General features: G+C 44.8%; 2 protein-coding genes across 3 annotated transcripts in view; one reads left to right on the top strand and one right to left on the bottom strand.

Moving 5' to 3' along the window:
* Positions 1-13,962, top strand: part of LOC102821618 (chromosome unknown open reading frame, human C18orf8) — a 25,625-nt gene extending 11,663 nt beyond the window's left edge. The window contains exons 6-20 of one of the 2 annotated variants that reach the window (XM_006835019.1): positions 1,571-1,711; positions 1,999-2,102; positions 3,435-3,524; positions 3,616-3,721; positions 4,434-4,545; positions 7,218-7,262; positions 7,515-7,568; positions 9,134-9,262; positions 9,798-9,904; positions 11,678-11,791; positions 12,078-12,155; positions 12,535-12,639; positions 12,739-12,807; positions 12,889-13,114; positions 13,883-13,962. In XM_006835019.1, coding sequence (XP_006835082.1) covers positions 1,571-1,711; positions 1,999-2,102; positions 3,435-3,524; positions 3,616-3,721; positions 4,434-4,545; positions 7,218-7,262; positions 7,515-7,568; positions 9,134-9,262; positions 9,798-9,904; positions 11,678-11,791; positions 12,078-12,155; positions 12,535-12,639; positions 12,739-12,807; positions 12,889-13,114; positions 13,883-13,962 — 1,560 coding nt within the window. The remainder of the gene's footprint in view (positions 1-1,570; positions 1,712-1,998; positions 2,103-3,434; positions 3,525-3,615; positions 3,722-4,433; positions 4,546-7,217; positions 7,263-7,514; positions 7,569-9,133; positions 9,263-9,797; positions 9,905-11,677; positions 11,792-12,077; positions 12,156-12,534; positions 12,640-12,738; positions 12,808-12,888; positions 13,115-13,882) is intronic. The other variant, XM_006835020.1, reaches the window with a different exon arrangement.
* A 486-nt stretch (positions 13,963-14,448) lies between these two features.
* Positions 14,449-22,077, bottom strand: part of NPC1 (Niemann-Pick disease, type C1) — a 72,701-nt gene continuing 65,072 nt past the window's right edge. The window contains exons 17-25 of the mRNA XM_006835119.1: positions 21,954-22,043; positions 21,462-21,652; positions 21,059-21,174; positions 20,227-20,356; positions 18,533-18,733; positions 17,383-17,614; positions 16,463-16,576; positions 15,464-15,626; positions 14,449-14,531 (exon numbers count right to left, since the gene is read on the bottom strand). Coding sequence (XP_006835182.1) covers positions 14,449-14,531; positions 15,464-15,626; positions 16,463-16,576; positions 17,383-17,614; positions 18,533-18,733; positions 20,227-20,356; positions 21,059-21,174; positions 21,462-21,652; positions 21,954-22,043 — 1,320 coding nt within the window. The remainder of the gene's footprint in view (positions 14,532-15,463; positions 15,627-16,462; positions 16,577-17,382; positions 17,615-18,532; positions 18,734-20,226; positions 20,357-21,058; positions 21,175-21,461; positions 21,653-21,953; positions 22,044-22,077) is intronic.

The following is a 22,077-nucleotide window of genomic DNA, read 5'->3' on the forward strand; positions in this document are numbered from 1 at the left end:
TGGTCAGCAATCAGAGTGTGTATTCCCATTGAGTCTTAGTCTTGGAAGGGGGTTTGCTCTGAGGAGACACGACCACTTGCTTTGATGTCTCCTGGGCAAGCAACTTGCTTGTTGTTGTAGTAATCAGTCGGTCTGCATATATTGTTTTGTATTTTTCCTGTTCTTCTGTTATATTCTGTTCTTCTAGCCGCTCCAGGCTGGTCTGCTTGTACTTTCAAGTGGAATTTTCCCACCTCTGAAGATTCTGAATGGGGTTCAGGATTCTACCTATAGTCTTTTGTAATGTGGCGGCTCCTCAGGAAGCCTGCTTCATTGGGCACATTGTAGCCCCATTTTAGGTATTCCGGTCAGTTAGAGGGCAAAAGACAGACTTACAAGCTTTCTATGGTGATATTTCTGGCTATTCCTTTCTCCCCCTCAAGTGTCTTATTTTATAATGGTAAGCCAGGGAAACCAAGATTCATAAGACAGCCAAGCATCTTGCATAACATTATTTCCCCCCTTTTCCCCATTCCAACCATGTCTCAATCCCTGTATCCCAGAGCCTTGTTGTTCCAAGGTTGTGCATATCATTATTTACCTCTGTCCCACTTAGCCCATGCAAACCTGCCTAATTGTTCTCCCATCTGCTTTGTTCTTCCATTCCCCTCTCCCTTCTTGTATGTTGCCCCCTCCCCAGCACCCAGACTATCCTCTGTCTGTTCTTTACCCTGTGTCCACTGCCTTCTTGCCTGCATGGTTTCTGCTAAGAAATTAGAGCTTAGTTTTATTGGTTCGCCTTTTTAAATAACTTTGTTTTCCTGAGCTGCTCTCAGGATTCTTTCTTTGTCTATGTTTTTGTAAAGTTTGATTATGATATATCTTGGTACTTTTCTTTTGGGGTCTATCTTTTGTGGGTTCATTCAGCTTCTTTTATGCTTACCTTCTCATCTTTCATGATGTTAGGGAAGTATTCTTCCAATAATTCGGACAGTTTTCTCTGTGCTTTTTATTATATCTTCCTGTTCTGGAATTTTGATCACCAATAAGTAATTCCCTTTCATGGTGTCTCATATGAATCTTAGGCTTTCTTCTGATTTTTTTCATTATTTTTTCTGATTGTTCTTATAACATTAGTATTAAGAGATTTATCTTTAAGGTCACTGATTCATCAGGCTTCCACTGCTTTGAAATCTTCTCTTTTACCCTTTCAGTGTATTGTCCATTTCTGAAATCTTAGTATTAATTTTCTGGATTTCTAATTGTAAGCTGGGCTTCTGTGCCCAGAGCTCTGCAGGGATGGCTGTTGTCCCTTGTTCTTTCACATATGGTACTGGGAAACGTGGACTTAGGAGTGAGAAAGCCCCAGCTACAATTGCTTTGTTCAGTTGGCAGCTTCTGTAGCCTGTTTGGGTCAAATAGTGTAGATGATATGCTAAGCACAGAGCTTGAAAAGTGGTAGCTGTAATTGGTAAAAACTATAATTATCTATTTAACGTCTTGGTGGTTTTTAATTTCAGTCTCCTTTTTCCTGCAGCAATCATCTGACATTTTGTATTTTTAAGGTTTTGTTTCTTGAACTTGGCTTCAGGTTTTACCAGAAAAACGGAATCTGAAGCTGCTGAAGAGCCAGAACATCAATGTGAATTGGTACATGTACTGCCCCGAGAGCGCCGTGATTCTCCTGTCAACCACGGTCCTTGGGAATGTGCTTCAGCCTTTTTATTTTAGGGTAAGAGTAAGCTTCCGGTTTAAGAAAACGACCTTTTCCCCCTGCCCAACTGTTCCTCTTCCATGCTAAAGTGTCTAGCAAGTGCCTCTCACACACACACTACCACAACTGACCACTAGAGGGCACCCTGCCCATTCTGTTACCTCCTACCTGAACCCGCCTGTACAGTGTGTATGTGGGGGTTACTGGGAAGGATGGGAGAACAGCGTGTATACTCTCACTGACTTTACATGCAGAATAATATGGTTCTGTAAACTTGAACTAAAATGATTTTTGTCCCTAAACAGGGTGTCACTATGTCAAAACTGCCCAAGTTTGAGATTGAGCTACCAGCTATACCTAAGTCAACGAAAGTTAGCCTTTCTGAAAGAGATATTGCAATGGCTACAATGTAAGTCTTTGCAGAATTCCTTTTTTAAGTTTTTATTGTGAACTGAGTGATTGTTTATAGGGGAGAACATCAGATTTATTCCATCATTTCATTGCAGTGATTACAGTCTCCTCCATGCATCATCATTCAACAGTATTTGCTTCCATTCTGGAGAATTCCTTTTTGTTAACTGTATTTACTGGTAGTTCTGGCAGGAGTGTAGTGATTCCCTTTCCTTAAGCTTCTTGGAACATGTAGTGAGAACGCCCCTTGTCCCACTGAAAAACAAAGAAACAGACCAATGCCATCAAGCCAATTCCGACACATATCAACTCTATAGGACAGAATAGAGCTCCTTAGGTGTAAATCTTTACAGGAGTGAACGGCCTTGTCTTTCTCCCATTGAGTGGCTGGTGGACTTGAACTGCTGGCCTTGCAGTTAGCAGCATAATGTTTAACCCACTGTACTACCAGAGCTCCCTTTGGCCCACTTAGTGTGCACATTTTATGAACATCAAAACTCTGTTGTCTTTTTTGCATTTTTAAATTTTTACTAGCTTTATGATCATTTGGAATGTCTTTCACTTTTGTAGGATAATAAAATTGTCTAGTTTTAGAATGTTTTAAAATTTTGTGAGTTGAATCTTTTAACCTAACAAACATGAAACTGAATTGCTTATGTGGGAAGATATAAAAAACATCTCAATTTTTAAACTTTATTTTGAAAATTTCAAACACATAAAATAGAGGCAGTACATAGACCTATAACCCTGATTCTTCTAGGACCAAATACAATGGTTTTCAGATTTAAAAAAATTTTTAGTGTTAGAATGCTTCTCTTATTTTGGGACCTGGTGGCATTCTAGTTTAGAAAACAGGTAAACCGGGAGCTGAACCCCATGTTGTCCCCAACCTGCTGTGAAAGCCCTGGCGCAGAAGTGTCCTCAGGAACCCTTCACAGCAGTGTTTGTTACATGGGGCTTACAAATGAATGCTCTGTTTTCAAATACGGACTTTATGGAGGAAAGGAAAATGGACTCAAAGGTATTATCCAGTAGCAACATGTTCCCTGTTTTTTTTTCTTTTAGACTCTGCAAAGGTTTGTGGTTTTCTTCTTAATGTGAATAAGCAAGCTGTATTTAGTTTTGCTTTTCCTTTTCCACTTTATAATAGTTTTCCTGACTAATTCCATTTTCTTTGTAAACATTTTTATTGGCTTCAAAACATTCCATTAGTGAGTATATCATAATTTATGGCCATATATATATATGGCCATATAATTCCGCATTGAGATTGGAGGGACTTTACCAGTCCAGGTGTGACTTAATGTCTGTCTGTCTGTCCTCTGGTTAGATACGGACTACTGTATGTCCTCTTCTTGAGACATCATTCCCGGACTTCCAACAGTACCGGAGCAGAGGTAGTCCTTTACCATCTCCCACGGTAAGTTAATGCTTGCTTCCCTCAGTCTCTGTTGTTAGATCAACAAGCTTCAGTTCCTATGTTATCTTTGGACCTCTCTGTTGCCCTGCAGAGAAGGTGCCTGTAAAAAGATGCACATACTGAAGTTAAACCGGACGGGAAAGTTTGCCCTGAATGTGGTGGATAATTTGGTGGTGGTTCACCATCAGGACACTGAGGTACGAGATGTGTAAGGGATTCTGATCTGTGTCTGTACAAGTTAAGGTGGCTTTGTGAAAATCACAATGGATTCTAAAGAAAGGCAAGAAAGTACTTTTCTCTGCTAGAAGTTTTGGTATTCCTGATGGAAACTTCAGTGTGGCATTCTAAATGGTCTAGAAAAAGAAGCGATTCTCCATCAGTTTAGTATTTTTGCCTGAAAGCATGGGAGGTTTGACATCTGGGACAATGATTGTAACTGAATCACTAAACTGGGAATGGGCTGCAGTAGCCGTGTTCTGTGGGTTGGTTTGTGAGACTAAAGGGTAAAATGCCTTTAAGGCTGTGTGGCCTAGGAGAGCTAGAATGGGCCCTTTAATTTAACTGTTAACCTTGGGTATGGGGGTGACAAGCCACTTAACCTCCAAGGAGGATGGTGATCTCTGACTGAGGAAGCTATTCAGAGTTAAAATGAGCTCACCAAATAAAACATGTCATAAACAAAAAGAGGATTTGTGAAAAAAGATGAAAATGTCCAATAGAGTGGTGATGCTAAAGGCACAGTCTCCTCAAAGAAGAGGTAGCCTTAGGTTTTCTCCTTAGGCATCCTAGGCGGAATGCAGGTCCAGACTCTTTAAACTGAGCTGCAATGGCAGATTATGATGTAACTAAAAGGCACTGTTCAAACCATGAGCTGTTTTGGCGCCACAGTCTTCTCTTTCTGTGCTTTAGACGTCTGTCATATTTGACATCAAGTTGAGGGGCGAGTTTGACGGGGCACTTACTGTCCATCTCCCTGTGCTTCCCCCGAGATCCATTCAGCCCTACCAGATCCCTGCGGCAGGTGAGACAGTCCCGGGGGGTGACTTCCACCACGTTCCTTGTTCTCTTGCTGTGCTCTTTGGGAATCCTGTTCCAAATGGCATGAGGAGAGTACACGCCAGGATCCCCCAGATGTGTTTATTTGAACTGTTGTGGTTGACTAAAGGAAATGTGAATTTCTGTTGATACCGAAAGTTTTACTTACGTTGTTTTGAAAGGATTTTATAAATGAATTTTTATTTAAAGAAAATAGTATGACTTCCCTTCCCTGAGATTTAAAATGGAGAGTTGTGCTTAGTCATTGAAGCTGAAGGATTTTGTTTTTTTAACGTTGAATACTTTCTGTTTGCTTGTTCAGTTCTGAGCTCTGTCACGCTGAAATTGAATCGGCTGCTTCTCCTGTTTTTCCCGGGGCCATCACTGGTCTGTCTTATACTCGGTGTCACTTATAGTAAATACTGCTTTCTTCTCTGGTGATGGTATGGTGCAAGCTTAAGGCTGTTGTTCAAGATCAGTCATCCTACCTGCCATTGGGTTGGGTAGGAAGTTACAGAAGAGGTCAGGATTGCAGGACATAGGAAAGGAATCATTTGGTTTCTTTTGTCTATTCCAGATATAAAATAGAACTCACACAATATTCAGGACTCTACTCATCTAAAGGAGATTGGAGTCCCAAAGTGGCTCATTTTAGTTTGTGTATAAACTCTATTGGGAAGGTTCACATTTGGAGCTCCAGTAGCAAAGTTCTGTTATTGAAAAGGACACTGAGGGCCTTTGATGAGTCTGCCCAGACTGTAGTTGGGATCTCTTCAACCTTTCCCAGAAGGATTTGGAATCCGACCAGTGGATTCTTGCTGGGCTGTGCCTTCGAGGCCATTGGAGGCACTCGCCTGGAAGCTTGGCTATTTTCTGACAAGTTGGGGAGGAGGATGCTGGGTCTCACAGAGACTTTGCATAGGTATTTTGGCCTCTGTGTCCACCCCAGCTTCTTTCTTCTCTCCGGATAATAATGGCAGCATGAAAAGAACCGATTATGTGAAATGATGAACTTTTACCTGCCACTCACACGATGTGTGAGAAGGAACCTGCTGGTGAATTGGGAAAAAACAAACAAAACAGTTTCTAAACAATTTAAAGCCTCCAGCTCCATTCTGGCTGTATGGGACCAGGTTCTAATTGGCTGATTAGAATAAAACAAGTGCCAGGCGTGGCCAAAATAACAGTTGGAGCAAAGATCTGTAGGCAGAACTACAGACTCTGCTGACTCTCAGGAGCCCTGTTGGCACTGTGAGTACTGAAAGGTGGGTGATTTCTGCGGAAGACAGGTGAGGCTGTCTAGTTCCCTAAAGGTTTACAGTCTTAGAGACCCTATCTAGAGTGTCTGTGAGTCAGAATCCAGTTGATGGTCGTCGGTTTTGTTTTGTTATTGACTCTCTGGGCTTCCAGAGAGTGTGGATTGGTAAAGCGTTAATTTATCTTACTTACGCAAATACCATTTTCTGTTCATTGTGGTTAAAATAGAGATAACAAAGCAAGTTCTGGTGGCACAGTGGTTCGAGCGCATGCCTGCTGACTCCAAGGTTGGCAGTCGGGCAGAAAGGTTGCCATTTTAATCATCTTTAATTACATGTTGTCAGCCAATCATCGCTGTTCACTTCAAAGGGTTTCCATCTGTGTCCTTCTTCAGTGGCTCTGCCTGTCAGCCCCTGGGGACTGCCTTTGCAGCTGTGCATCTGTAGGACTAATGACGTTGGTTGGGATTTTTTCCATGTGAGATTCTAAGCCCCTTGGAGGCTCGTGCCTTTTTAGTAAGCGGTCCAGCCCCAGTGTGTATCTCCATCGGGCCAGGAAACCAGCTGCTTTGCTCAAGATGGAAGAGCCAGCTGTCCTTTTGTTGCCCATTTGTGTTTGGCCTGTTAGTCCAATAGTATGCCAGCTAACTTTCCATTAGGGTCACTGGAGCTTCCCAAGTTGAAGCTGCCTGCCCTCACTCAAAGCGCCTAACCTGACGGGCAGCCAGAGCTGAGAACCACTGCCTAGGCTCACAATTCAAAGGGGGTGAGTTCTTCTATTAGCTGTCTGAGTCGGCTCTACCCTGCTTTTGGTGGTGGGAGCAAAATGACCACCATTACCAACCAGCGCATCTAACCCTGCCTTCTAATGGTACCTGGGTCATTGGTACAAAACTGGAACTCTGGTTTGGTTTGTAGGGCTAGTCTTTCAAATTCGCCATTGGTTGCAGTGTGACTGAGAATTGAGTTCTTATCACACGAGGCTTTGTGGGTCTCCGTCCCAAACGAGAGCTCTGTGTTCAGGATGAACACTGTGCAGTGGGAAAGAGCCCAAGGACACTTTGATCAGAAGTACTCTTTGTAATTATCTGGGTTTTTACTTTTAATCATTGAGGTAAATTGTTCAGTTCTCCCGTGTTCATGTGTTAAGTGGTAATGAGTCAGCTTTAAGGAAAAATCAGACTGCATCAGAGCTTTGGTCAGCTTTCCTCTGGTTGGGAGTCCTGAAACCATTCTCTGCACTCTCCGCCATCCTCCCGTCATGTCAGCATCAGTACACAGCATCTCCTGCCTCCCTTATAAACGTGTCCCATGGAACAGGCACTCACTGAAACTGTCAGAGTCATTACACTCTTCACCTTCAGGACGAGCATTTGCACATTTGTGTTTTCTCTACTTGTAGGTCCTGCTTCTGTGGCCAGCCAGTCTCCTGTTCCCTGTAAACTCTGTATCCTTTAAAAAGGCGCCAAGCACCACCTGTGAACATGAAGCTGCTACCCTACCCCTTCCTCAAGCAGATTTCTATGAAGCACAGCCTGACAGCCTGGCCTAGTCGGCTGCGTTAGGCGGGAGCTGTCCCCTGGGGAGATTTCTGACCCATCTGGAGGCCCCACAAATGAGGCAGGGTTGGATGCTGGGGAAGTGGGGGTTTGTCATTGGTCTCGTCACCTCCCGGTGCAGAATTTCCTATAACACGTAGATTCTTCATCCTGGATTGTCTTCCAGCCTGACATCATCATTAGTGCCAGCCAAGGTGGGTCATGGTAGGCAGGAATGGTTCTAGCTCACCAGTGGATCCTGGTGTTAGTATGTTTATCCAAAGGTGTACAGTTCAAACCCACCAGTCCCTCCACCCGAGAGCGATGTGGCAGTCTGCTCTGTAAAGATTACAGCCTGGAGACCCTGTGGGTAGTTGTGAGTGCTCTCCAATGGCTTTGAGCTGCCTGCAACTAGGTGGCAGTGGCTTTAGTAGTAAATGAAGTTTTTAAGGGGAAGACTTAAAAATGACCTCTTACTCAAACCTTGGGAGTGGGATTCTTTTTCATCTTTCTGTCCCCTGTAGTTTGTCTCATCATGCGCATAGACCATTCTTACAATGACAGAGACATAATGTGGCCGCTTCCCTGCTGTAAACCTTTTGCTGGCTTTCCTTCAGAGCTCTGTGTGGCCCTGGAAGTGGCTTCTCTTCTCTCGGGTGACTCATCCCTCAGGGTGTTGGTTGTGGTCTCCTGAGACCTCCCCTGGCACGTGGTTTCTGTTCCTGTCTTACCCCCTGGGCCAACCCTTCTCAAGGAGAGCATTCAGCTCTCATGCCTTGGACATTTGCACTCCACTGCTAACCTAATAAAGCACTGGACCGCAAGGCCGGTTTGAACCACAAGATTGGTGATTCAAATCCACCGGGTGGTGCTGTGGAAGAAAGGCCTGGCAAGCCTTTCCCCCTTCAGAGTTACAGCCAAGGAGGCCCATGGAGTAGTCCTGCTCTGCAGCATGTGGGGCTACCCCACACTTGGTTCCTCAGTGGCACTGAGTTTGGGGGGCTCCAATCCTAGTCATCTGGGAGTCATCTCTCCTTTGCATCTAGAATGATTCCAGCTGTTTCCGCCTTGGGAGAGCTGAGAGGTGATGACTAGGTCACTTTCCAGGTAGAGCTTAATTCCTTCACGGAGCCCCAGCTGAGCAGGGCGGTACCAGCCTGTGCCCATTGACCCTGCAGTAGATGCATGATGGGCAAACAAATTCTGAAGGTGATCATTGAGAGCCCCTTGAGTTAGCCTTGGACTGTTGCGAAACCAGGATACAAACCAGGAGTGATGTCATTTGTTAGCATCGTTTTCTTTCTTCAAGAACCAAGAGGCGCTCTGTATGAGGGTGGTACCACTTTGAGCTTATCAGGGACTTGTCACCCTCTGTCCTTAGGGGCTGTAAGTGTTCAGCTGCTAACCAGAAGGTTGGGGGTTTGGACCTGGAGGTCTGCTCCCTTAGAGAGCCCAGCCTGGCACCGTCTGGGGCAGCTCTCCTCTGTCACATGGGGTTGCTGTGAATTGAGACTGGCTCAACATGATTCCTAACCACCACCATCACTGTGTATACCTCTGTGTATAGAGGTTACGTTGCTGTAAGGAATCAACCAAGCATCCAGAAATTGATTGATTTCTGTTGTCAAGCATGTTCCTATCCTCCACTGTATCTGGGGTACTTAGTAGGGAGAATCCATTAACTGTGCTTTGCAGTCTTTTCTTCTGTGACTGTTTAGGGGAACTGCTTTTTTAAGTTCAGGTCTGTAATACTCTTCAATTTGCTGCCTCTTAAATCCAGGTTACCTGTGGAACCTCCAAGTAAAGCTCCAGCCCATAGTAAACCTCTTGCCAGATAAAGGAAGACTGATGGATTTTCTCCTGCAGAGGAAGGAATGCAAGATGGTCATCCTGTCTGTCTGTTCGCAGAGTAAGTTGAGTGGGTCCTTCCTTGCGGGTCTGACCCCAGTATTGGCCTGTGTTGTCCCACACTGCTAGTGGAGTGGGGTGAACCACATTTGAAGCCTTGTCTGTATCCTGGAACCTCAGTCTTCACTTGAAGGATGGGTCATTTAATGTCCTTGAAAGGTTGCTAAATGTAAAAACGGCTTATAGAGATTTTAGTCAAAGATATTAATAGGATGGTTCCAGATTAAAGCTAACCTAAATTTAAGAACACACAAGTAGCCTATCTCCCCTTGCTTTAAACCATTGTTGTTTTAAGAATTCAAGACACTATCTGTTTGAACAGATCTGCTTTAGGAATCTAATAATCTCTGCCATATAGCTCTTTTTTTTTTCTAGTAGCCACAAGGGTGGTGCAAATGATTTCTAGGTTTCAGGTCTCGTAAATATATTTCTTTGTCCTTTAAAAGGTATATGTACATTAGAGCTCTTTTTGCCATAGCAACATGTTTAATGTTTTGAAGTTGACAATAGTTTGATGAACTTTGTATCCTTTCCAGTGTTGAGTGAGGCGGACAGAGCAACATTGTCTGTGATAGCAGCAGTTTTTGATAAACTCAATCATGAGTATAAAAAGTACTTGGACGCTGAGCAGAGTTACACAGTGGTAAGTCTGATGTACCATGAAGGGTTTCCCACCTCCACCCCCCTGTAGATTTTCTAAGTAATTGAATGTAAGGTGGTGCTAGAATGTATCCGAGGCTTGGCGCAGATTGAGAGTAGGGTGCTGGAGTGGTGGGCGTGATGTTTTCCGAGTCTCCTTCCATGTGCCTTCTGTTGTGTGATCCTACCTGTATCAAGATCCTTGGGCTGCCTCTCTGATATATTTGGTTTCTGCGTATTTTTTTTTTTTTTTTTTGGACAGGCCAAAGCCTAGACCTAGTAAATGAGAAATACAGTGTTTTCCCCTTTTGTCTTCCTTCACTTTTATGATGTAATAACTAAAAAGATTTTCTTGGAATTTTGAACACTTTTTCATGGAGTAGGCATCAAATGTTTATCGTGAAGGACTAAAGAAAATTAACATGACTTTTTACTAAGTTTGGCTATATTGTTAACACATCCTATCTTCTGGAGTTGCAAAGACGTTAGGTTTTGGACAAGTGAACAAATGATTTAATTTCAAGGATCTGATTAGTCCGGAGGCTAAAAATGCAGGTGGCTTTTAAACAACAAAAAAGTTGCAGAACCTCACTCCCCACTAAATTCCAAGAGCCTAGGTTTTAAGCAGGCTGTGAACGGATAGAGAAGCCCAAGTTACCTTGGAGCCTGTCTCTGCCACTGTTGTCAGACCCACACAGGAGCTGGCTGAGCGCTGTGCTACCCGGTCTAGGGCCTGCTGTCCGTGTGTCGAGCTGTGGGGATCAGAGCCTAAATGGTGTTCACTCTGCTTTCTTCCACTGTGGCTACTGGGCTTTGTAAACACTTGCTACCCAGAGTGCAGCTCACAGATGAGCACACTGACGGCACCAGGGCTGCTTAGGTAGGAGAAGATTCTTAGGCTGCACTAACTCCCAGCCACTGCAGCATCTGTACTGTGAACAAGAGCCCTAGGTGATTGGAAAAAGCACACTCAAGTTAGAGCTCTGACTAAATGTCTTTTTTAAAGTTCCAGAGTCTTCTCCCAGCTTTCCTATTCAGTAATGTTCATCAGCCATCAAGTCGGTTCCTACTCAGTTGCCCTGTATTAAGTATTTTTGAGGAGCAGCTGGTTTGTTTGAACCGCCGAACTTAAAGTTCACAGTCCAGTACTTACCCTACTTGGGACACCTTATTTGGTAATAGATGGGGAGTTTTTGCTTATGATTTAAGAATCCAGATATATACTCATTACAAGAGGTTTCCACTTACTGTAAAATAGAGTATGCAGTAAGACTTCATTTTTAATTAGGTAACAACTGCTGGGTTAGTTAGTGGTGAAGAATAAATTAGAGTCATTTTAAGAGGTTAAAGTATAATTTTAGGAGTCCTGGTGTGGCGCTGTGGGTTAATAATACACTAAACTGCTAAGTCGATTTGAACCTCAAGGTTCTAGCTGCTCCTTGGAAACCCTACACAGGGTCACTGTGGGTTGGAACCGGCTCAATGACACCATCACCACCAAAGTATAATTTATTGCAAGAAGATGTGACTTAGATAGTTTTGGTTCTGTTTACCATGATGAATGGGGTGTTTTCAAAATGACCAACTCTACCTAAAACCAACCTCCTGCCCTGGTACCCGCCCCCAAGGAAAGTGATTTTATCCAGGGAACGAAGAAGTGTCTCTTCTTGTTCAAACAGGTTCACAGTGTGTAGGAACTCAGTCTTTGTGGATTACATGTGAGCGGCACTGTTTACCTAGAACGGGATGAAGATGACATTGTGTATTTTTACTTTAGGCAGCAGAAGCAGGGCAAAGCCGAAGTCATCCACCTCTAAAGAGGCCGGTGCGGACACAGGCGGTTGTTGACCAGTCTGACATGTACACCCACGTCCTGTCTGTGCTCACGGAGGTGGGTCTCCTCGCTGGACTAGGGCTCTCCAAACCCACATCTGTTGCTGGAGGGAAGTTCTGTCACCCCATTAGGTTAAGTGATTTGGGGTCAGGGCCTAGTGCTAGTTCAGCTTTTAATCTTCAGGCCCATATTGGGCAGGGAGGAATGATTTTGGAGGGATTTGTATAAAAACCAGCTTAATAGAACCTAGAGGGGGGCTAATATATAAAAGGGAGGTGGGTTAACAAGAAGTCAGCGTATCCCTTTGGCAATTCTAATGTTAGAATGTTTTTCCCCTTTTTAGGAGGTGCCTCATAAGTTTGTGATCGCTGTCCTGATGGAATATATCCGCTCTCTGAACCAATTCCAGATTGCAGTTCAGGTACCTTCAAGTCCACAATTCTCCTCCCAAGGCTGAGGGGACACAGAAGACAATGTCCTCTTAGGTGCTGTGAGGATTTATTTGTTCACCTTATGCGAGAATCTGAGTGGCTTTCCTGACATGATCACAGGAAGTAGTAGTATGAAGGGGCTTCACAAAGTTTGTGGAAAAAGGGCATTGAAAGATAATGGCATTTTTCCATGAACTTTTTGAAGCCCCCTCGTATAATATCAGGGTGGGCTCTTGAAACCACTGTCTGAATAAGGAGAACAGTCTACTCCCATCAGTTAGAATAGCTGCAGGCAGTCCTCAGCTAGCCTAGTCAGTGGGGGCTGAGCAATTTGGCAACTAGCTTTACTGATTTCTGCATCTTCCTCAGCATTACTTACATGAACTGGTGATCAAAACACTTGTCCAGCACAACTGCTTTTATATGCTGCATCAGTTTCTGCAATACCATGTCCTCAGTGACTCAAAACCTTTGGTAGGTATCGCTAACAGATGTGCTAATCTTGTGTGTAGAGTTAAGATTTTAACCCGCCAACATCTTATGCTGAAGCTAGTCTGAAAATGTCTCTTTCAGGCTTGTCTGTTGTTATCCCTGGAAAGTTTCTACCCCCCTGCTCATCAGCTCTCCCTGGATATGCTGAAGGTAACTCTGTGCCATCACTTCTTGCCTCCTGAAGTCTCGGTTCTGTGGCTCAAGTTTACTTGGCTTCTCTCTCACTTCCAGAGACTCTCGACAGCCAATGATGAGATCGTGGAGGTGCTTCTCTCCAAACACCAAGTGTTAGCTGCCTTACGCTTCATCCGGGGCATTGGTGGCCACGACAACATTTCTGCACGGAAATTCTTAGATGCTGCAAAGCAGACTGAAGACAACATGCTTTTCTATACTATATTCCGGTTTTTTGAACAACGAAATCAACGTTTACGAGGGAATCCTAACTTCACGCCAGGTGAGAAGATAGATGAGAAGCCCTGGAGACAAACTCAAACAGGGGGCATTGATTGAAAGGAGCACTCTGAATTAGTGTAACCCCAGATTTCCTAACAGCCGGCCCGGCACCATCTCTGGTTGAGTGAGTTCTATAATGCCGGCACAGTCTGCATTTATGCCTCACAGGGGAGGTGCTGTGGGCAACACGTCCAGAAGGTCCCTACCAAACAGGATCTTGGGAGTCTTTTTCTGAAGAGCCAGTGATAAGATGGAATGGTGGCTAAGGGTTTTATAAATGGTCTAAGGTTGATTGCTTCTGCTTTAAGTAGGAAATATTGGGTAATCACTCTTCAAATAGATACAATTTCTGAGGTATTTTCTTTAGAGGGGGAGGAACATAAAACCACCCCAAAAACCACACCCACTGACTCATAGCCAACCTGTATAGCACTTCTGCAACTGGGAGCAGAAAGCCTCATCTTTTCCCACAGAGCTGCTGGTGGTTTTGAACTGCTGACCTTGTGGTTCAGTGCTTACCCTCTAGTGACACCAGGGTTCCTTAATCAAACCATAAGCACAGCTGCATTTAGATCAGCAAACTTTTTCTAGTTCATTAGTACAATGATAGGTCACAGTCTGCCGTGTAGCTACTTGGTCTCAGAGCAGATGGTGATTTGTCAGTGTTTAAATTAAACCCCAGCAAACGTACCATGTGTGAGCTGTAGAGGGTTCATTCTCTCCTTTCTTCCTTGGCATCTGCTGATGTGATGCGTATTTTCCTTTGCAGGAGAACACTGTGAAGAGCATGTCGCTTTTTTCAAACAGATTTTTGGAGACCAAGCTCTAATGAGGCCTGCAACGTTCTGAAATAAACCACTTACTAAAATTTTTTTTTTCCAAAACCAAAAATGTGTACAAAGTTAATTTATTGCATTAATAAAGCTCTTTAAAATACAAAATGTTCTAGTAAACTATCTCTCCAACATTCTCAAATGTTACTAAAAATATGGTATAGGACTGTTTGATGGCTTGCTCCTAAAAAAAAGGAGAGACTTTGCATTGATTGGCCTTAAAAATGTGTCAGTGAGCAGGTCACGTGCACTGCTGTATCACCTTCAGCATGCCGGAGAAGATGGGAGAGGCTCTTGTGCCCTGTGGCTGCCTTCAGACTTAGTAATACTGAGTTGTTAAGTCCAGTTTGAACTCCTCTGAGTTTCTCCAGCATTCTGTCTGGAGCTGCTGCTGTGCTATCAGGCAGCCTGGTGTCTGGTAACATCCAGGGTTCATTAGTGTCTTCCGTGTGGAAACTGCCCGATAGAGGCAGCTCAGAAGTCACTGAGCCCTGGCAGAGGGCTAGAAATTGAGGAGTCGTTCTCGCTCTGTGCCTTTGTATCGCTCTTGGGCTTTGCTACTTTTGGCTTTATTTATTGACGGTCCTATGAGGAATGAAAAGAATAATTTTTGTGTCATTTATTTCTGTTGCAATAGAATCTCTTGTTTTATTCCCCAAACCACTATTGCCATTGAGCTGATTAGCCTTATCGTTCTCCTTTTGAGCAGCTGGTGGATTTGAACCGCTGACCTTGCAGGTAGCATCCCACGCCTAGCCCACAACACCACCAAGGCTCCAGTTCCCTCCAAACTATCTCAGTGCTCCTCCAAACTATCTCAGTGCTTCAACTTCCTTTGAAGGCTATACATCACTCAAGTAACATGGTACTGTTCTTTCAAACCTGAGCCATATTTATACAAGTTGGACTGCCCACAGAAATAGACAAGAACAGAAAAATTGACTCAATATGTGATGAATAGTAGTGGGGAGACAGTGGATTGTGAAGTGCATGAGCAAGGGGAACCAAAGCTGTTGCCCAAGTGGCTGGCATGTGACGAGTGGGCTGTAGGTTTACTGCTGGTCTGGTGTCTCCTCTTGGGGTGGGGTTGCCACCCAGCCTGCTGACCTTAGAAACCATTCCAGATCTGACTAAGGGGCCTGTGAAGCAGACGCCTCCAGAAAAAGTGTTGACCATTTACAAATGAAATATTTGGGACAAGCACAAAGTCCTAGATGGGAATTTTTCTCTGGGGCTGGAATTTTTTACTCACTACCAAATGACATTTAAAACGACCCAATGCCATCAAGTCGATATAGGGTTCCAAAGCTGTAAATCTTTATGGGAGCAGAGAACAGCCTCTCTCCCGCAGAGCAGCTGGTAGACTTGAACTAGGTGAAACAGTCTGTTGTATAATCCACTACGCCACCAGGGCTCCTTAAGTGACACAGTACATTTAAGAAGATACTTGGAGATGCCATCATTTTCCTTTATCATGTGCTACCTCTTCCCACTCTCTTGCAAATGAGGCCTCTTACCTATATAACTGAGCAAGACAGGGAGGAATATTAATCCATGAGTGGCTCCCAGTAAGACCATAGCTAAGTACATCCTGAAGTAAAATATCTGAAAAATCCGAGATTTGGCAAAGGCCAACACCACAATCCCACCAAATTTTGTTAGTGTGATTCCACTGAAGACCTAAAAGAAAAGAGAGTGTTAGCAACCATTTTTACAGACCAACTGTGACTGGACCACTTCCTCACACAGGAGTTTCTTAGTGTTCAAGGTTCCAAGACAGGGTTAGGTATGAAATAAGTATTGTGTAAGGGTTAGAGTATATATTCTATATGTACGATATTGAGTACTTAAAATGGTTATAAAACCAAAACAATGTTGTTGCGCTAATGATAACTTCCTATAGTGAGTGGTAACGGGAAAGTTGAGACTTGACATCCTAAAACCTAAGAAGTGAACCAAGATCTCCAGATGTCCCTCCACTCTGTACCCTGTGCTCTAGAACATGATAGAGCTCCTTGCTGATTTAATACACATTATTGGCCTGTATTTTGAATGGAGAAAGACTTATCAGTTCTCTTATATCTTAACTTTTATGTTATTCTCTTTTGCTTCAGCCATACTGCCTCCTGAAGAGAATTCTCACAAGTACTTTGTTATTACATGCTGCAGAGTAAGTTCTTGATACATAGCAACACTATACAGGGTTTCTGAGGCTGTAAATCTTCACAGGAACAGAAAGCCTCAACTGTCTCCTGCAGAGCAGCTGATGGGTTTGAACTGTCCACCTTGTGGTAGCAGCTGTGTTTTATTCTATAGCACCACAGCTCTCGAGAATTCAGATCTGTACATGATGCAGCTATTTCATGAACTGTCTGAAAACTCGCAATCCTTAGAGTCTGTTTTCTAGAGGATTTTACTTGGCTGAGTTTTAAAACATTGTCTCCTGACAAACACTTGGTCCTTACAGTGGGCACTTGTGTGGACCCACCGCCCATGCCGATCTGCTGAGTACTCACAGAGCTGCCCATGTTCGAGAGCGCTTCCTGGGCACGGCCCACGCGGCTGCCCTTGGTGCTGACGGTGAAAGCCCTCGTGATGTGGCTGCAGAACTCCACAGAGATGCCACAGCTCTGCAAGAAAGTGCCTCCTTTATGATCACTCTTTGCCTGGAAATCCTAAGCAGTCCCCTTTCCCAGGGTGTGGGTTATCAAGGTTCCCTGGGTGGAGGAGCCATGATCTGTAATCCAAAGCTCTCCGCAGCCCAACTTAAAGAGCATTAGGAAGTTTTTGGAACGTTCCAAGCAGAGCTCAGGGTTCCAGTTTTCTGTAACATACTTGATGCCTTTAATAGAGGATGCTTAGGTTCTCCAGCTCCCACCAAATGGCACACTCATTCCTTTCCTCCAGTGGGCCTCACTGCTGCTCCTGCACTGAGGCAGCATCAATAGCTGAAAGCACCTGTGGATGGTTGTCTATTTTCCACGAATACCTTTACACTCGCAGCCTCAAGATTTTCATCTCATTAATAAGCACCTGATAACTACATGGGAGGCCAAAGCAACAGAGCCCCATGGGAGTGGGGCCATTTTCTGGGTGAAAAGCAAACACCTCACTGACATTGCTTGCTTTAGCAATCCTTACAGGATGATAAAGGCAGGATGGGCAAGCTAGACCCTGAGGTCCATTGGTATAGTCACAGTGGACTATAACTACAAATAAAGGAGTAATAAGACCAAACAGAACCAAACAAATTCACTTTGATGTGTGCCTGTTCCCAGATGCACCCCTCCATATCCTGACTCCATCTAGCACTTGTCCCATGTGCTCTAAAAGGCAGAGCCTGACTTTAAGATCCTGCCCCATTCTGAAGTTCATACAGAAACATTCATATAAATGGCACGGGAGTTAGGGACAAGTTGAGAGGAATAGGACTCACCATAACCAAGTTGACCAAGGACACAGCATTCAGACTGATGTTCCACAGCCACATAACCCCAAACATGTTGACCAAGATCATTGCGATGGTGACACACATGATCACTGCAGACCACAGCTCACAGCCCAGGAGAACAAAGGTCACCAAAAATATTGCTCCCAGGGACACACCGAGGTTAAAGATGGTGTCATCAATGATGGTCAAGTACTGCTCATAGAAGACGTAGAACACACTGTGTAAAGAGGTGTGGGGGAAGAGGGGGAAAATTCCATGAAAGTCCATAAGCACTTTCAGGAGCTCTGCTTTTCATTCTACCACCATTGCAAAATGTGAAACTAGTTGGGACATTCTTGCAGAAAATCTGCCTGGGTAGATTGGTCTCGGGCAATTCCATCAGCCCTTCCACGGCTACTAACACACCCACAGAAGGGTCTGAGAACGACTCAAAATGTACATTTGAGATAAAGTTAGTGTTCATAAGCCCAGCCTATGCTACAACTGTATAGATATTTAAAAGACCCCATGGTATTCTGAAAAAACAAGCCCTTAGGACACATGGACCTGTGGAAGGCCTGAGGAAAGAATGTTGTTTTGCACGGTTACCCAGCTCTTCCCAGGAATTTCGAAACCCACTCTGAGACCTTCCTGCAAGAAAATTAAGTAAACCTTTAAGCCACATCATGGAGATACAGGAAAAAACAGTTGTTTCTTTTACCTTTCTTCAGTTTCTACATGCAATTTCAAAATTACTATTTTTCTTATTAGGGAAAAAAAAAAACAATGAAGGAAAAACAAACGTCTATATAAAGGTACAATCCAATTACCAACTGCCAGGGATACTAGTCAGCTATTGGCCAGGAACAATCAGCCTGCCCCTCACTGGAGCCCTGCCTGGTCCCTAAGTGCCCCACCCCCAGAATGAACCTCTCCCTCCTTGGTGCTAGTTAGCAGCGAGTTTCTTTCACAATGTGAGGCCCAGCACCCAGATCGCAGCCTAGCTAGCCGTTTGCCGCAATATGCTTCATCTGCACACAAGGTGGAGATGAATGCAGAATGGTCATCCTGCCAAGGAAGCCCACCCCACCCTGCTTTACCCCAACAAAGTAGAGACACTCCCCTAGTAAGCCCTCCCTCAGCAAGGCCACCTTACCTGTACGGGAACACACGGTAATTGCTTCCTTTAATGCCCATGGTTTCGGTGATGTTACCAGCTACCAGCCGGGCTTTCTTCATAGCATCAATGAAGTCGGCAGAGGTCTGAAGCACAGTGTGGTAGGTCATGAAGTAGGTGGCTCCGACCCGAGTGTTATTGCCAAGGATGTTAACTGCTGAGCTGTACGCAGCATGCCCCCTGGGAGAAGGACCAGTGGGTGTCAGGAAAGTCAAATCGTTCAAGGCAGCTGCAGAAGGAGTACTGAAGGCTAAGTGAAGGCAGACTGAACGGTCAATTCCAGGGCCCAAGGAGGCCTGCTGGTAGGGAAGCAGGGAGGAGTTGCCTTAGTCTCACCCAGACTGGCTTTTCTTTAATGCTTTTGGTCTCTGGTGGATGTACATTCACTTCTGAGTATCTACCAAACTTAACACAGCATACGCTCTGCTTCACTGAGGTTGTTTCACTATTGGTTTTATAACCACATGTGTTTTCAGATGGAGTCTGCTTAGGAATGTTGTGTTACCAGCAGGCAGGAAAGTGCAGGGCCCTGAACCCAGAACAATCTTGCGCCACTGGATCAGCCATGTAACCCTAATAAAGTTCCATCATCTGAGTTTCAGCTTCCTCCTCTGTAAGTGGGGTACAACACCACCTACACACAGGGTAGTGTCAATGAGGTGCCTGGCCCAACAGTGGCCTACAGATGTCTCTCCATAAAAAATGAAGCCATTTCAACACAGCTTACAAAGCGGAAGTCTCTTAGATGGGTCCTACTTTGCTCTATGTAGGCCAAAGGATTTAGCCTACAAGCAAACCAAGCTGGAAGATTCTTGTATACTTATAGGGCTAGTCTTCCCATGGAGTCCTGCTGAGGCGTTGTGAGTTAATGTGCTGGACTGCAAGGTTGGTTTGAATTGTAAGGTCGGTGGTTCAAGCTCACCAACTGCTCCTTGGAAACCCTATACAGGGTCGCTATGGGTCGGAGCCAACTCACTGGCACTTAGCAACAAACATCAGTCTTCCCACAAGAGACACGATATACATGACTAACTGATGTGGCGCTGGTGTTGGTATGAAGAACAGGTACACCCAGGGTTTACCTACTGTACGTGTGGACATATCTTCCTCCTACAAAAGCTTCCCAGAAGACCCACAGACTTCCAGTACCATCACTATTTCCATGCCAGAATATCCTGCTTCCATGGATAACTAACTGGCTGGATGGGGAACAACACAGCCCATCACTCACCTCATGTAGCTGGTGGGGTGGCAAGGAGCATGGATGGAGCTAGACTGATCTGAATCTTAACCTAGGAGGACATTACAAGGCAAGATTCTGTCCCCTGTGCGTACTGACAGCATCTCACAGACGGTCTTTCACGTTCTGAAATAGCCGTGTGCTCCCCTCACCCTCATCTGACCCCCAAGAATCTGCATCCACTCACACACCCAAGGCCCAGAGGGAAGCACAGGAAATGGATGTTCCAGCTATGCTGAAATCAGTTGAAACACTGAGCTTTCTTTAAAAAGAAGGTTTAGGTTTCTCTACTTACCCTGGAGGATTGGGGCAGGGCAGGGTGGGGAACAAATGAGGGTCTTTTCCAGACAACTGCTTTTTTACCTCAACCCTCACCTGACCTAGATTTCTTGTCAGATTCAAGTGTGTATCTGAAATACTAAGAGTCACTTACCCTTTGCCGCACTTGGGGTTGGGGTTGTCAGAAAGGAACATGGGTAGGAATTTCATGAAGTCTTTACCCTGGGGCCGCTGTTTGCCCTCTGGGGTGAGCGGCCGGCAGCGCACGCAGGCAGGGTCGACTACTAGTGTAAACACAGAGCAGAGAGCCAACGTCAGAAGAATGGGTCTCCAGGTTTCACTTAACATTTTAAAATATTGATACAGAAATGAGAGAAATTATCTCCTGAAACTTCTTCCATCCCAGTGACTGTTGCAGTCTAACAAATGTCAGGCACGCTGTACACCACAGCCACGACGGCGTGCTCACAGTCCAGCCTCAACTCTCGGCTAAAACACAGGGCAGCAGTGATTTAAAAAGAGGACAGCAGCCCTGTTGGGAGGCTGTGACGTTGGTGTAGCCAGACAACATGAGCCATCTCTGAAAACCAGAGTCCCATACCTGGAAGCCAGGAGGGGCCTGTATGGCGGTCTGGGACAGTAACAATGGAACATTTTCCACAGTAACTGAATGAGAAAAGGGATAATAACAAAGGGATATTGACCAAGACCCAGTGTAGCGTAGTAGGTTATGCACTGGGCTGCTAACCACAAGGTTGGATGGAGGTTCAAACCCACCAGCTGCTCCTTGGGAGAAAGATGAGGCTGTCTGTTTCCACAAAGATTTACAGTCTTGGAAACAACAATGAGTCAGAAGTTTTGTGTGTGTATTGACAGATAAATGGATAAACACTGAGGAAAAGTGTAAATTATTTAGAAATTATGTTTAACATCTGAAAAAAGAAAACAACAGAGAGAGAAAGCTCCGGGGAAGGCACTGAAAGTACCTGAAGCATTGCAGAACTGCTCTGAGGTATTGAAGACTCTGCAACAAGACGACTGAGGCTTAATCCAGTCAAAGTAGTCGTCAATCCAAGACGAGGGTGCAAAGCCTATCCGGGAGCTGGAGACACAAGAACGCAACACACTGGCCATGGGACTCAGTGTTTTCTCTTGAAACCATTCACTCTAGTTCATTCTATACTGCTACCCAGTGAACACACACACATAACAACCTCTGTAAGCACCCAGTGGAAAAACCTTCACATTACCAAGTCTTTTTTTGAAAAGGTTTGCTCAGGTACAGTTAGATTTAACAGACATTTTGAATAAAGCCACATTCCCCAAGAAATGTGCTTGATGAGCAGTTCCTGGCACAAGCGGACCAGTGCCAGGACCAGGGGCACTTACTAGTTATCTAGCTCGGCGGCATTAAATAACTGCTGGACCAGGGAATTGTTGTTGCACCCCATGCCACCACACACCATGTTTTGTCCACTCTGAGATGTGTAATCATGTCCCTCCTCCAGCACAAAGTAGACTGGAGGACCCGCATGGAGGTACTGACTGAGGGACTTGAAGTAATCCATTACATAGGAATCCTAGAGAGAGGGTAAGGAGAGAGAGAAGTGGTAAAGCCCCGGGACTCCCAAGGCGAGATGATGCGCATCAGGCATCAGGGGCCGAGACCCCTCCAGGGCCAGTCTCCCTGTGACCCCGGTGTGCTCCCCCTGCAGTCCCACAATAGGAGGACAACTGTACATCAGCTATGGGTGTGCTCAGCCTGGCAAAACGTCTGTCAGCACTTGCACTTAGAAGTTGGCCTTAGCTAGAAACATTAGCACATAGGCACTACAAATGTACTGTGCATTAGCACAAGTTAAAATAAAAAAAGTGTCTTACATCGGGCATCGACAGAGACTGGTCCAATCCAATTTCCACTTTGTTCAGCACTGCAATACTGAATGACAGAAACCCCACAAAAATCGCAATCTAGAATGAAAAGTGGGTTTGAAAGTAGACATTT

This window comes from Chrysochloris asiatica, unplaced genomic scaffold (genome assembly GCF_000296735.1).
Source record: "Chrysochloris asiatica unplaced genomic scaffold, ChrAsi1.0 scaffold00015, whole genome shotgun sequence".
Classification (NCBI taxonomy): domain Eukaryota; kingdom Metazoa; phylum Chordata; class Mammalia; order Afrosoricida; family Chrysochloridae; genus Chrysochloris; species Chrysochloris asiatica.